The sequence below is a fragment of the Miniopterus schreibersii genome, assembly GCF_964146895.1.
Source record: "Miniopterus schreibersii genome assembly, chromosome: 5".
NCBI lineage: Eukaryota > Metazoa > Chordata > Mammalia > Chiroptera > Miniopteridae > Miniopterus > Miniopterus schreibersii.
The window spans coordinates 47,898,879-47,914,509 of NC_138106.1; the positions used below are offsets into that span (position 1 = coordinate 47,898,879).

The 15,631-nt window shown below is 46.8% G+C and overlaps 1 protein-coding gene across 2 annotated transcripts in view; it reads right to left on the reverse strand.

Moving 5' to 3' along the window:
- Positions 1-14,618, reverse strand: part of PDIA5 (protein disulfide isomerase family A member 5) — an 82,083-nt gene extending 67,465 nt beyond the window's left edge. The window contains exon 1 of one of the 2 annotated variants that reach the window (XM_081137943.1): positions 14,436-14,618. In XM_081137943.1, coding sequence (XP_080994069.1) covers positions 14,436-14,483 — 48 coding nt within the window. In that variant the 5' untranslated portion in view covers positions 14,484-14,618. The remainder of the gene's footprint in view (positions 1-14,435) is intronic. The other variant, XM_081137944.1, reaches the window with a different exon arrangement.
- Between the last annotated feature and the right edge of the window lie 1,013 nt (positions 14,619-15,631).

Here is a 15,631-nt window from a genome sequence, read left to right on the forward strand (position 1 = left end):
GACAAATAATAGCTAGAGCAAGGACAACAGTAAAATGGGCACCACCTCTTCCTCTCCAGGGCCCAGCCTGCAATCAGGCAAAACAGCACCTCAGGCGGGAAGGAGTGTGCACGTACACACACCAGCATCATAAAACCTGGAGTAAAACCCACCCGCACAGCAACCCAGGCAAGAGGCCAAGCAGCACCTGCAGGTGCTCGTTCCAGGTTCTGTGCCCATTTGCCCCTCACAAAACCTGTTGATTGGGCACTGGCCTCATCATGCAGAAGAGGAAATTGAGGCTGAGAGGGGCTAAGTGACTTGTCAAGGTCACATAGTAGGCAAACAGCAGAGCTAGGACCAGAGCTTAGGTCTCCCAGCACCTGCCCAGAGGAGGTGGTCTGCTTCTCTCAACCCAAGTTCTTTTGGTAGGGGCAACCCAAGCCGAAAAGGAGCACCTCCTTCCCAGGCCCAGCCTATCAAAATCGCCATGAAGAGCCCTCCTCTTACAGAATCCCGAGGCAAGGAGGGTCCCAGCAGAAACTTCCACTGGCCCCCTGCTTCCTGCAAGCCCAGAGCACCCAGGGTCTGCCCCAATTCTCAGGGTCCTGGGGCACTTAGCCCAGACCTGCTGTTAGTCAAGTTTCGTACAGAAGTCTGCGCCCCCTTCCACCACCCTCTCGCTCTAACACACAGCACACACAAGCTCCTCTCTCTCCTCTTAAGCTCACCCACCATCACCGCCAGACTAAAGAGATAGATAGTCGTACAGTTCTGGAAAATAACAGGGAGAACAGTCCTTGTCACATTACACCCTCGGCTTTAAAAAGCTCCAGCTCTCTGGGGCACGTGCCAGCACCCTCACGCTCTCTATAGCCAGGGAGGCTGTCCTCATAGATTCATTATTCAATGCAGATAATGAAGCCAGAGGTATTCAATTATATAAAGCAGCTTGCTAAAGGAGGCAGACTTAAGGGCAGAAGTTTAACATTTAGGAAAAAGGGTGGAGGTGGGACTTGACCTTTTTGCTCTGTCACCTGAAAAAAAGATGCCCCTCTTATGTTGGGAGCTGTGAAGAAACTAGTTTAATTTAGTGTAACCCACATTTTGCTCAAAATAGTTTAGAAATGTCAGAATCTAAAAGTCTAGATTCTTAAGAAGCTGGTGTAAAGAGATCCCAGAAAAATGTAAAAACAGATGACCTGAACCCAATGTCAGAGAACTTGAGCTGGATGAGAACTGAGAGGTGGAGGTTTGGTGGAAAGAAACCCAAGTTTCATGCTGCCTTGGATGTTTACTGGCTGTATGACCTTGGACGAGTCCTCTCTCCTTCTCTAAGAATTAGTTTCTTCCTCTGTAAATGAAGGGGCTCAGTGATTTCCAAAGTGATTTCCAATTGTGGCATTTGGCAAATCTATTCTCACAACCACTACTAGAGAAGTACTACGAAGTAATTACACCCTGTGAAGCTGAGCTCCTCTGGGCACGTGGCCACCCACATTAACAGCCACACCTCTCAGTCTCCCCTGCAGCAAGTATGGCTATGAGAGTAAATTTCAGGCCCTGGAATGTAAGCAGAAGTGTTATGTGCTAACCTTTAGGAACTGTCCCTAGTAGACATCTGGTATAAGTCTTCTTAGTCCCCTCCTCCTTCCTGCCAGCTGGAATTTGGAAAAGATGAAACTCAAGCAGCTACTTTGAGACAATGAGGAGAAAGGATTGCTAAAGATGTGGAGTAACAAGATAGGGGGTCCCTGGGGCCAAGACACTACAGAGTGATATACTGGCCCTGGACCACCCTTTTCTAGGTTTCCACATTAGTGAAGTAAATGATCTTTTTAAGACACGATCATTCTGTGTTTTCTGGCACACATACAAATGGATTTTGAGTATCTACTGGAACAAAAGCTTTAACTAGAAAGAAATATTAACATCTGTTCCAGTTGGGATATTTCAAAGTATCTAAGGCATCAAACTATGCCTTATACTTCAGATACACTGTAATAAGGAAAGAGACAGCGAGAATATCAAGGGTTTGATTTACTATGTTCCTCCTAGTTACCCAGGTTTCACTGTGCCTGTTCCTATCGGGTATCTTGGTCACCTGGTGACAGCTACCAATAAATAAGAGGAAAATTAGCTAGTAACTCTATTTCCCTACAACCTCAGCCTTTGCTAATAAGGGGGCCATTGCAGGAGACCCAAAGGCCAGGACATCCCTTACAGCTCACAGGCTTTAGTTAGGCTGGCTGGTGCCCCGATACAAGACTCTTCTCAACATCCTTCACAGGACACCTCCAGACTCCAGGTAGTCCCCCATCCCCCAGAGCCAAGGACTCAAACTCTCCTGAAGCTGCTCAATCTAGTGGGGCCCAGAAGGCTGTGGGAACTAAAGATGCTAATACACATCTCATCTCATCCTACCCTACCATCTCATCTTGGATAGCTCCCATTAGAAAGTTCAAATTCTTCCCCCAAAATACACCATTCTGTCAGCTTATCCCACTCTGAAGATAGCAAACACATTCCCTCTTAGGGTTCTGTAGGTGAAATATACCAATCCCTCAGGTGTGCCCTCAAGTCCAGCACTGTCCTGAATGACCTGCCCTAGACACAGCCAAGCTCATGATCCTCAGAGCTAACCCAATGCTGGGAGCCATGTGTCAGAGCCTGAGAAGAGTAATGTGCTATAGTACACTATAATTTATTTTGGGGAATAAATACCTATGCTTTCATAATTCAAAATCCAGGAAATTAATCTCAACACAAATCTCGACTGGTGGGTCACAGTTTAAAAAAAAAAGTTGAGAAACACCATTTGTGAATCTCTTAAACATGGCACCCAATTGTCTGTCATACAGAGCTGGCAAAAGCTTGAACTAGTACAATTCTTTTGGAAAGCTATTCGGCACAATTTATCAGCTATCTTAGTGGTATTCAGGCTCCTTGACTGGGTAATTCCACTTTTGGGAATCTGTCCTGAGGAAATTAGTGGAGGTCTGACATAGATATGACTTACATGGTTCTACTCATAAGAGTCAAAAGTTGTAAACAACCTAAGTGTCCAACAGTGACGGAAAAGGTTATTTAGAGCAAGCCACTCAACAGAATAATAGAGCCATTTAAATGATGTTCACAAAGATTCTACAATGAAAAAATACTTTTTAAAGATAGAATTCAAAATGTGCACACTATGGATACAACTACACGCAAAATTGTGTTCAGAAAAGGACTGGAAGAAAAAAATGCACGCAAGTAAGGCTTTGTCCTGGGAGAGGTTTTAATGTTCCCCTTTGTCTTTTTCCTAACTTGCTATAATAGGCATATCCAATTTTAATATTTAAAGAAAAAGAATTACCTCCATTTGACCACCATCATGGAAATAATTAATAATCTCAAAGTATCTCCACACAAGAAAATATCACTGTAGTGTGGAGAAGCCTGGCAGGAACCCCCTTGACTAGGGACCAACGCTAGCATTACCAGTAACAGGTCAAATGGACATCATATGCCTCCTGGTAGAATGTACTGGAGAGAAGCATCATCAAAAACCAAATGAAGGGAAATTCTTCAAAAATGTCATAGTCACAAAAGACAAAGACTGAGAAACTAGTCTAGATTAAAGGAGATTAAAGAGCTCACACACTTAAATTCACCATGTGATTCTGGACTAAACCCTGAGATGAAATGCTGCATTCCTGACTTTGATCACTGTAGTATGGTTATGTAAGAAAATGTCCTTGTCTTTTAAGAGATAATGAAGGCCCTGGCCGGTGTGGCTCAGTTAGATGGGCATCTTCCCGAGGCACCAAAAGGCTACTGGTTCGATTTCCAGTCAGGGCTCCTGTCCCATCACTGGTAGGGGGCGTGCAGGAGGCAACCGATGGATGTTTCATTCCTCCTCCCTTCCTCTCTCTTCAAAATTCAATAAAAAAAAAAATCTTAAAAAAAAAAGAAACATCATCTCTGTACACTTTATATGTGTAGAGGGAGAGTTTCATAAAACAAATGAGGTAAAATGTTAGTATTTGTGGAACTTGGGGTAAAGGACAGATCCTTTGTATTCTTCTTGCAACTTTTCTTTCGGTCCGAAATTATTCAAAGTTAGAGTTAGGGGAAAAAACTTACCTAAAAACAAAAACAGAGATGCCAAAAACACAACCAAATACTGCCTCCCACGGGCCTTCTGACAAACCTCTGCCACGCAGCAAGCACTCACTGGCACTTTCCACATGACATCAGTGCTTATTTGCAGTCTTCACTTCCAGCTGACTGACTGCTCCTCTGCTCACCTGACATTATGTAGTTTTTTAATAAGAACTATTATATGGCCCAGCCAGCAGGGCTTAGTGGTTGAGCATCAAGCCAGGAGCCAGGATGTCACGGTTTAATTCTGGATCAAGGCACATACCCAGGTTTCGGGCTCGATCCCCAGTAGGGAGAGTGCAGGAGGCAGCTGATCAATGACTCTCATCATTGATGTTTGTATCTCTCTCTCCCTCTCCCTTTCTCTCTCTGAAATCAATAAAGACATAGTTTTTTAAAAATAGAAAACTATTATATGGAACCTGCAAGGTATTTTGCATACAACACATACCTAGAATGGCTTGGAAAAGAGATATACAAAAGAACACTTATTTTTAAATATGGGTAATTTATGCCCCTTCAAAGGGCAAAGTTTAAGCACCTGTCACCAACCACCATGGCTAACCACCCTTCTTTACAAGGAGTGTGACCTAACCTCAAACCAAGTTTGGGGATTTCACCAGCAATACTTCTCCATGTTCAAATGTCTACCCAGCAGCCTTCAAAATAAAAACGATCACCATGAGTAACCAGATGGCAAGTGTGTGTGTATGTGTGTGTGTGTGTGAGAGAGAGAGAAAGGGGGGGGGGGAAGAGAGACAAACAGATTGACAGTCACACAGACAGCGGGACTGGCCCTGGGATGTGGGACCCCCACTAGCTGCAGCTGAGGAAGCTAAATGTGCTTGTTAAGAATAAGAGAGAAATGGGAAAGTAATTGGCAAGGAATACAACCCAAGAATGGATTCTTTAATTCCAAAACACAGGGCCTAGCGATTAGCCCATGATCATGATAATAGCTGAAAGTACAGAGTGCTTATTGTGGGACCAGGAGCAAGCTAAGCAGTTCACATGGTAATCTAATTTAATTATCTTGGCAACTGAATGAAGCAGGCACCTTTATTCTACCTATTTTATAGAGAAGGAAACTGAGACTAAGAGTAGTTAAGAAACGTGTTAAGTATCACACAGGAAATACGTACGAGAGTTGTGACTCATTCCCAATTCTGAGAGACTCGGGCACCTGAGTCACAAAGATAGTAGATTCCTGGAGCCACGCACATCTGGCTGCTTGCTCCTATAAATAAAGAGCCAGCTGCATTTCTTATATTTTTGCTTGCTTTAATCACCACACTTTATATGTGGGCTACACAGGATGGTCCCCCTCACATTCCCCACAGCACAAATGTGGCTGTCAACAGGGGACAATGGGGGGGGGCAGGACAACTGATCAGAGAGCTTACAAAAACAGGTTTTCTTATCCTGAAATTGCAACCGCAGTGCATTTAACCAGGACTTAAGGCCCTAAAGCCCTTATGTTTAGGAAAACCTCTTTGAGAGCCAAGAGGGCTTGGCTCACCGCCAGCCAGTGCACACATGACACAGGCTAATGAGAAAGAGCTAGTACAGCGACAGTGAATTAGGCAGCAGGGAGAGAGGGAGGGCAGGTGAGTTCCCACTCTGGAAATCCAACTCTGCCTCAAAGCTCCGATCACTGATAAGAAAATACAATTCAGGTGCTCATGACCCATGTGTTCATCGTACTTTTACACACATTATCTCCATCAATCCTCTAGAATTGAGTCTCAACCAGTGTTTTCCAGCCCTCAGGCCTCAACCCAAGAGCCAAGTCATAAAATCAATTCAGTGAGTTACCACCTGCATTTTTTAAATAGAAACTTCAGTGTGTACCACAGGTGGCAAGACTAAGTATTCAGTGAAATGTATCTGTTATATTTATATTCATTCATATGTACTTGGTTACAATGCAAAAATGTACAATTATTCTTGCAGGGATTGCAGTAAAAATGTTTGAAAAACAACTACAGACAATCTCTGTGGGATGTGGTACTATCCCCACTTTAGAGATGCGAAATCTAAGGCTCAAAGGAGTTAAAGGACTCACCTTGGGTGAATCCTAAAATGGCAGCACCAGGACTCAGACCAGGTGTTGTGAGCACAGGTCCCATGCTCTTCTCTTTGCCTGTCAATGTGAATACTTCCCACTGATGTCCTTCCAGCTCCCTCTCACTCCCTACAGCTACACCCAGAACAAGACCCAGAAGCCAGAAAGTTCGCTTTTCCTTCTAATCTAGCTACTGAATGTGACCAACTGAGAAGCGCTGCAATGACAACCTGATCCATCTTTCCTCTCTGCCTGCAAGCCGCAATTCCCCACGTGCCTTCAGAAAAAAAGCGAAAACCGCACGTTTAGCGATGCCTCACAGTATCACTGGTGTGTATGGCTCAAGACATGGGCAGAACTTGGGCCACACCACTTGGTCAAGAGCAGCAACCCTGGCTACCCAAATATTATCCACCCCGTAAAATTAATGTTGTTAATGTGTAGGTTTGCCTGGTTGGTAGCTGCACAACAGCTCTAAGTACAGACTTTTCAGAAATACAGATTCTTGGGCCTTATCTGTGAAGTAAATTCATTTTTACACATACACCCCTATGGTGGTTGGATCCACAGTCAGGTTGGAAAACCTCTACCACTGGCCCATCTTTTAAAAACTTGCTCTCTGGAATCCATGTCACTCTTTACTTTGCAGCCAGAATTTTCCATCTCCGCCTTCTCTCCCATCCACTCCTCAGCCCCTCAGATCTACCCCACCACCACCAAAAAGGTTCTTGGTAAGGGCTCGACAATGACCTCCACACGGATAACCCTACAGGCACCTCCAGTTCTCGGTTTGCTCAACCTCTTGAACCTAGGTGAACACTCTTGGGTCCTCCTTCTACCTCTCCAGCCACCCTTCCTGTATTCTTTATAAACCCTCCTTTCCCTATCCTTTAAATGCTGAAGTTCCTCGGGGCTCACTCAGTCCACCTTCCCTTTCCTCTCTCCACTCTCCCTCAGGGGTGTCACCCACCTCTTGGGCAGCACCTCTAAGTTAACACGTCCAGCCCAGACCTCCCTTCTGAGCACCACACCCTCACATCCTGCTCACTCAGCCGTTCTTAACCCAGGATCAAGTATAATTCTCAAATGTTAAAAGCCTAACTCTCATACAAATAGATACTGAGTATATTTCAAAGTGTTACTGAATTCTTTAATAAGGGACCCACTAAAATGACATGTCAAAAGAGGATAGATGTAAGAAAAAAAAGGTTAAAAAAGATTTTTAGAAACAAAGTTATAAGAAAGTAATATGCATATGATTTTTAAAAAAGGATCCTGATATAAGACTAAAAAATCAGATGTCACACTGGTTAATGTCCTGCAGGGCAATAACCTTTGGGTCTCTCTTCTCTACCCAACAGAAATTATCTGCATCTTATCTCACTTTATAGAGAGTGGGTCCTAGAGGATAATAAGCGGAGTTACATTCCCCAGAGCACTGTAGGTGGGCTTCTTAGGCAATGGTGCAGTATGACAGTAAGAAGTCACTAAGTCATTTTCTATTCCCAAGTTTTTGGATAATTTTCCTTTACTCTGGGGTCTATGAATTTGGATGGGGAAACTATATCTTTATTTCCCTTTATTATGAATGTAGCTAACAAACCGTAACACTGGCAGTACCTGTGGCTTTGCCATCAACAGAAATCATATTGTCTCATCACATTACAATTGGTGCAGATATCTTGAAACACTGTTTATACTACTTAAAATTATAAAAATTAGCAAACCTAACACTAGATCTTCTCATATGATATTAATAAAGAAATGTAAATATTATTTTATCACATATTTGTTATATTTTGATAACTGTATTTCAATATCTCTGGGTTCCTAAATCCTATGCATTCTATTTTATACATTTAAAAACATTATTCTAAGAAAGGGTCTAGAAGTCCTCAGAGAAGCCTTTCCTGACTTCCTGCACTAGGTTAGAGACCCCTGTTACACATTCTCTTACTACTGTATACTTCTTCCTACCTGAATCAAATAATAAATTTGTGGCTCTCCCACTAAGCAATGGGACACAGGGGTGGTGTCCATCTTATTTATCATTATGTCCCCAAAGACTTAGCACGGCATGTCTGAGTCATAAAAGACTCCCAAGAAATACCTGTAATTTTTTTAAAAAAGAAAGACCTGTGGAATGAATGAACACTTGTCATATGTGGATCATGTAGCTTGTCACACACTCCTTTGAAATAAGGACCCAAGACCCAGCAAGGTGAGACCCCTGCATAGAACAAGCCTGCTTGTTCCTCAGGAGCCTGCCCTGCTTGGCCCAACAGCAGAGCTTCCAGCCAAGCCCATGTCTTGGCTCAGATACTAAATCACCTTTATGTTTAAGCCCCAGCTTAGGGCCCTTGACCTGAATCTCCATTAATACCTTCTAAGGCAAGGATTAAAGAATCTGCTCATCAATTACAGACATTTGCTCGTGCCAAGGGGTTGGAGGAGGAGTGGTAGGATTCTTTGGGGGGGGGGGGTTGGATCCTCAACCCCAAGCCCAGCCAGCTGTAATGAGTTGGAAACTCTGAAGCCAGGCTCAGGCTCACCATCAGGCCATCTGGGAACAGAGTGCACATAAAACTGGAGACTCAGTATGACCTTGCGGAGCAAAAAGGCTCTTCTAACTCCACACTCCATACAAGTGTTTAGCCCCCCACTGCATGGCTGCAAAGCTAATTATTTAGAAGTGGTCGTAAACTGGTGTGTGGGAAGAGGTCCTGTTGGACCCGAGGTGGTCAGAGGGAACAGCAAGCTAGAACTAAGAAAGGAGTGATGAGAAAGGTAGGATGGAAGAGTGCCCAGCTGGCGGCCCCTGCTCCCCTACTCAGGTCATCAGGGAGCTAAAGAGCAAGTTTCACAGACACCCCAGGAAAATGGCTGGTGTTGCTCTTTCAGAAAATAGTACCTTCCAACCTGGCTGCTTAATCATTCAGGTGAGCCACTGAGAACTATTACTGTTTCCCAGCCCATCAGTCTATCCCTCCACCTTCCAGGCCACACCCCCACTCTTGTTTAATGGTGTATCTCCTCCCACCTTGCTGTCCACCCACCCATCCCTCTCTACCGGGAACAGCATTTAATCACCTTCTCTCACCCAGTTAACATGGGACTCAAGACTACACAGACATGAATTATGTGGAAATGCTTTGCAAACTCTAAAGCCCTCTTCCAATGTACCAGTGTATCATAATTCTCATCGACAGATCAAATGGGCAGGCAAAGGCTCCACTCAGTGCTGCAGGATAGGCCAGGCAGGAGAAACTGCAATGGGCTAGGCAATGGCTGAGCACTGTGTTCCTCCCCCTTCCCACTGGGACCTAGGGCACCAGGTATGAAAAAATGGAAGAAGGGAGAAGGGGGACGTGGTGAACAAATAAACCATCGAAGTCTGGATAATGTAAGAGAACTTAGACTGTCCTTATAGCCCATGCATCACTCTCAGGCCCACTGTCATTCAGACAGCCTCTAAACCTACCACAATGATCAAGCGAGACACAAGAGCCCTACAGAACAAAACCACAATGCTGGGCAAACCCTCCAGGGAGGCCGTGTGGTTGGTATATCCATCCTCAAGAGAGGATCCACTTTCAGAAGAAAGGAGAGAGAAACAAAGAGCACTTAAATCCTTAGCCCCTCTGCAAGCCGCCCCCCCCCCCATCCAGAGGCTGTGCAGGGGCTCAGTGGGGAGGGGCAAGGAACCAGGCAAGAGCCCAGCTTCAAGGAACTGTGATGGAGAGAATCCCAGCAGCACAGGGCATTGCCACCCACGTCTGGAAGCCTCTGCTCACACCGGCTCTGCCCATTCACTATTCATCTCTTCCTCCTAATGGGCTTCCTCAGCACCTCTTCTTCAGCCACTTGAGATGACTGCTGTGGCTCCCATGTACTGGGCACTCCCATGTGCCAAGCACTGTGCTGGTGCTTCCTGTATTATTTCTGATCCTTTCAACTCTGCAAGATGGATATTATTACCACCACTTATAAACAGGAAAACTGAGGCAGGGCCCAAGGTCACACAGCTCCTGAATGTCTAGCTGGCTAAAAGCCCATGTTCTCTCCACTACCTTACACTAGATAACAGAGAAGTAAGAGGAATGAAGTGTTGTTCTGAGAAAATTAATCCAGTCTCTCCCATTCCAACCCTTGCTACTCAAAGGGCAGCTTTCATCATGTCTCTCCATTACGTACAGAATTGAGTCCCCAAAGTCAGCATTTAAGCTTCCTTACGATCCACTTCTGCAGTCTCATTCCCCAACTCCCAGACTCACATCCTTCCTACCAGCCCACCTGGCCCATCACTCCTCAGTGCCCACGTTTCTGTCTGGAAAGGTTTCCTTTCTCTGTGGGCAACACGAATTCCTTCAACCAAACATGAACTGGGGATGACTGCATGCCAGGTCCTGGGCCAGCTGTTGGGGACACAACAGCCAGCACAGGGAGGATCCCCACTGTCGTAGAGCTCAAAGTCTGCCCTCCTTGTGAGAAGTGAGCTGGGGCCCTTCTCCTGTCCCCAGGCACCCCACAGCCTGGCATTTGCCCTAATCCACAGCACTCGGTGTCTGCCACTCACACAGCACTCAGCCATTCCTCCAACTTATATGGTAGTTCTGCTTTAAAACTTCCTCTGTAATGCGTTTATTTCTGTGGGAAAAGTGCACTCCAGGTTCCAAACAGCATTATAAATGGCAATTAGGTCCCCAGGCCAACCCACAGAAGCCTATTAAATATATAATGTGGAATCTAAATACGTGTACATTAAAAGCTCTGCAGGAGAGACCGGGGCAAACATCTCCTGCTTCCTGCACCTCCACCCACCAGGTTCTGAGCTTCATGCCACCATCAGGGGCAGAAGCCCCAACAGTGGCTTTGGAGGAGGGAAGTGGGGGGGGGGCAGCTGGGATGACAGAGAGGGAGTGGGAAGAATTCTAATTTATAATTCAGGAGTCTGGCTCTAATCCCAGCTCTGCCTTTAGAAACTAGGTGGCCCTGAGTGAGTCACTTCCCTCCTGAAGTCTCACTTTTCTTTTATAAAACGAGAGTTGTTAGATCAACAGTTCTCAGACTTTTGAATCTCACAGATTGGCAGGATACAGTTGTGTGTGTGTATATATATATATATATATATATACTTAAAAGTAAATTATATCAAGAAAATACTTTTTAAAAAATCACAATATGCCATCACTATTTTCACCTTTCAAAAGGATACTGTAAACCACTCCCTATCTCCAAATACGAACATCATCTCTGAAGAATGAACACGTTTTTAAACTGAAAATATTTGGATTCATGAAAAAACATTCACCATTGTCATTTTTCCAATTTGTCTGTGGACCAGTAAAAACTTCATCACAGCCTAGCTCCAGGGGTTGGCCAGCTGCAGTAAGGAGCTGAGCTGGACAGCAGGAAGGGGCAGCCAGCTGCAGGCATGGGGACAAAACAGCTTGGCCAAATCAGCCGCAGGCCCCAAGGGCAAGACACCCAGCCTGGAAGGGCTGGAACCAACGTGTCCCAAGTGTTGACTGTGACTTTCTACCCCAATATTCTTCTGGAAGGCTGAGGCCCCCAAAGGAACCTTCTAAAAAATGTTCCCTTATTAACTTTCTAGATCAAAAACTAATATATATTCATGTAGAAAACTTGGAAAACACAGAAAAGCATAAGCAAAGATGTAAGCAAAAGCCATCCACAGCTCCACCTTCCAGACCAACCATGGTTCACTGAGACACAATGCTAATTCCTCAAACACTTATGTAGCCATCTTCAGCCACCCTAGGATTTGGTGCTGCATCCTGCTTTTCTCCTACTGATCACACTAGAAAACTTTCCCATGTCTTTAGACATTCTTCATTAGCATCACAGAATATTTTTATAATAAACATAGCATTCCAGTAAACGTAAATATTCTTCGTAAACATCACTTCCCACGGTATAGACAGGGCCAAAACTCATTTAACCGTGCCACTGTTGTTGAGCACTTATGCCATTTCCATATTTTTGCTACTACAAACATGTGGTGGGTGTACATCCCTGTCCATGAAACTCTGTAGACCGCCCAGGTCACAGTCGAGCGCTGTGCACATGTCAGCCCTCAGTAAATACTGAGTAAATAAAGAGACTCAACCACTCCCAGTACCTAGAAGCCCTTATCAGAGGGACACAGAGTTTAGATTTACAGAAGCCCACCCTAGTGTCCACCAGTCATACACCTATGCCTCACACTTGCTAAGCCAAGGGCTTAGGGAAAGGAGAAAACGTAAATTCCTTGCTGAGGACTCCCAGGTTATAGTGCTCTCAGCAAACCTGCCCACTCTTCTGAACCCCTGGGTGGAGGGCACCTGCAGACCTCAACTCCTGACTCTCACACCCCCTCCGGACTGCTCACCCCCCTGCCTCAGGAAAGCCCCGGCTGACCCTCCCTCTGAATTAATATATGGCTCCCCTGCAGTAGAGGCTCCCTGCCCTTCGATGTTAGTATTCACTGTTCTGTCTTTATTTGCTCACAGGACTTACTCCCCTGCCGGATCCAGGGCAAGACACGATGGCAGGGTCAATGTGTATTTTGCTCTCCACCCAAAACCCAACCCAGAGCCCAGAAATGTGGTTGATAAATATTTGTTGAATGAAACTTCTTTCCGGGCAGATTCCCAAGCCCTTTATTTTCATGGGAGGGAGGAGAAAAGGAAGTAGAGAGGAAAAGTGGGACCTCCTAAAACAGCCGAAGTGCAAAGACCTGACAGGAAATTGCACTGGAGATGGTCCCCTCTGCACCATCCTGCAGTCCTGCCTAGCCCAGAGACCTGCCAAGGCCAACTGTCAAACACACCTAGTCGCCCCGGTGAAGGGACACTACCCTCCTCCAACTGGTTTTCTCCCAGACGGAGAATGGTCACATCTAGGGGAACAGGGAGCTTCCTTCCCCATTCACTTCCAAACAACCAGAAGACAGGGGCCACTCCTCGCTGGTGATCCCCAAAGGGCAGGGTATTGGGAGATGGAAGTATTTAAAGCAACTCAATCCACACTCCACTCTTTCTCCTCATGTTTGCCCTGCATCCTTGCCACACCCAAAAGAAAAAACAACACACAACTGAAAAATCTGGGTTGGAGAGGGTGCCAACAGCAGGAAGTTCCTTGAAACTTCAGGAAAAAAAAGAAGTCAAGATGGTCTTAAGATAAGGGAAACCAGAAGTTATGGAAAAATGTGGAAGGAGGGCACATTATCCCATCACACACCCAGGGAAACACCAAGGCCAACACCAAGGCCCCCGCTGGCATCTCTGGGCCCTGTGGGCACACCCATTCAGGCGCCTCCCAGGGATGTCTTGGATGCATCTCTCCTTCTCCCCCCCCCCTTACTCTCCCTCCCTCCCTCTCCCTCCCTCTCTCCCTCTCTCCCTCTCCCTCTCCCTCTCCCTCTCTCTGTCACACACACACACACACACACACACACACACAAAGTGTAGCAAACTCCTCTTGCAGAGCCCGCCACCCCCAGCGCCCTGGCCCACCCCTCCTCCACTCTTGTATGATTTTGCAGTTTACAGAGCTTCCCCCTCCGACTTCTCATCCGACCCTCGGGGCAACCTTTCGAGGTGGGTATCTTTACCGTCCCTATTTCAAGGGTGAGGAGACTAAATCCGATACAGTAAATGATAAGCCGCGTCACACAGCCAAAAAGTGGCCGAGGCTCCAGCCAGTCTCAGCTCGGAGCAGGGGCCGAGCTCTCTGCGGGCGGGGACCCAGGTGTGGCCCGGCAGTTTCCCACCGCCCAGGGTGGAAACCAAGAACCGGGTGGCCCTAAAGCAAGGTTTCCGGCACTGCAGGTGGAAAGCACCCCATTCCCACGCCGCACTCACACAGGTGTAGGGCCCGAAGTCTAGGGCACAACGCACCCTCCCCCAACCCGCGGGTGTCCCGCCCTAGCCGGTGGCCGCCCCCTGGCTTGCACCCCCGCAAAGTTGTGTCTCGGGCGCGAACACACTGCGAGGGTTCGCTCAGCGCCTCCGGGCTCCCGCCAGCCCCTGTGCCCCGGAGCGCTCTGCGGAGAGGACACGGGGCCGCCCCGCTGCCTCCCCTGCAGCCTCGGGGTCCCCGCCGGGCTGGCACGCACGCCCCTACCCCGGCGGCAGGAGGCATCATCGCCCAGCGCGTCCTGGACCGGCCGGGAGTAGGGAGCGCGGACCCGCACGCTGGGCGCACGTGCCGGCCCCGGCCCGTCCCTGCGCCAAAGCCTCACCCAGATGGCCAGCAGCAGCGGCAGCCACGCCGGCCCGGCCCGCGCCATCCCCGCCGCCGCCGCCCACGGCAGGCTCTGGTCTCCACTTGGGCTCCCGCGCCCGCGGCTCCGCCGGGTCCAAACGCCACTGCCACTTCCCACCCGCTCCCCGCCTCCGAGTTCCCGGTGCCACGTCCGCCAAAGCATGCGCACCGGGCGGGGCGAGGCGTCCAGGAAGCGGTGCTTGCTGGGAGTTGTAGTTCGCAGCGAGGCTGAGCGCCACAGGTGCGGACTTGGCCCCGGGCCAAGTAGAAGCTTGAATGGGCTATGAAATGGCAAGGTCAGGGCGTGAGGGAAGGCGCTTAATTTGGGGGATTACTCTGTGCCTAGAACTTTAGAAACGATCTCATTCAGCTTACAGAGGTGGTTTTCCCCACTTTGAGGATGAAAAGCCAGCCCAGAGAACTTAAGCAATTTGACCCAGACCACACAGCCTGCAAATGGCACTGTCCGGTGCTGCTTGTGGAGGATCGGAAAAGCCCTCTTCCTTGCCTCCCAGGCTTCCACCTACCTTTTCTTTTTTTCATTTAGAGGAAACTTTACTGAGCTGTTGGAAAACAGTTTGTCAGTTTCTCAAAAAGTTAAACATAGATTACCGTATGACGCAGCAACTGCCCTCCTGCTTATCTACTCAAATGAATTGAAAACAGGGACTCAAACAAACACTTGTGCATCAATGTACATAGCACCATTGTTCACAATAGCCAAGAAGTGGAAACAATCATCCTTTGAGGGACGAATGGCTAAACAGCATGTGGTATGTCCATACAATGGAGTATTTTCCAGCCATGCTACACTGTGGATAGACACTGAAAATATTATGCTGGTAAAATGTTATGCTAAGAAAGAAACCAGGCACTAGATCACTTATTGTATGATTACATTTTTGTAAAATATCTAGAAGGCAGATGAGTGGTTTCCTGGGGGGGGGGGGACTACTCAGTGGGTACAAGATCTCCTCTGGGGGTGATGAAAATATTTTGGAATATTTGGACAAAGGGGATGGTTGCACAACATTGTGAATGTACTAAATATGACTGAATTCTACATTTTTAAATGGTTAATTCTATGTTATGTGAATTTTACTTCAATTAAAACATTTTTTAAAAACTTTTATTGAACTTACACCATGTGCTAAAATATTCAATCAGTTAATC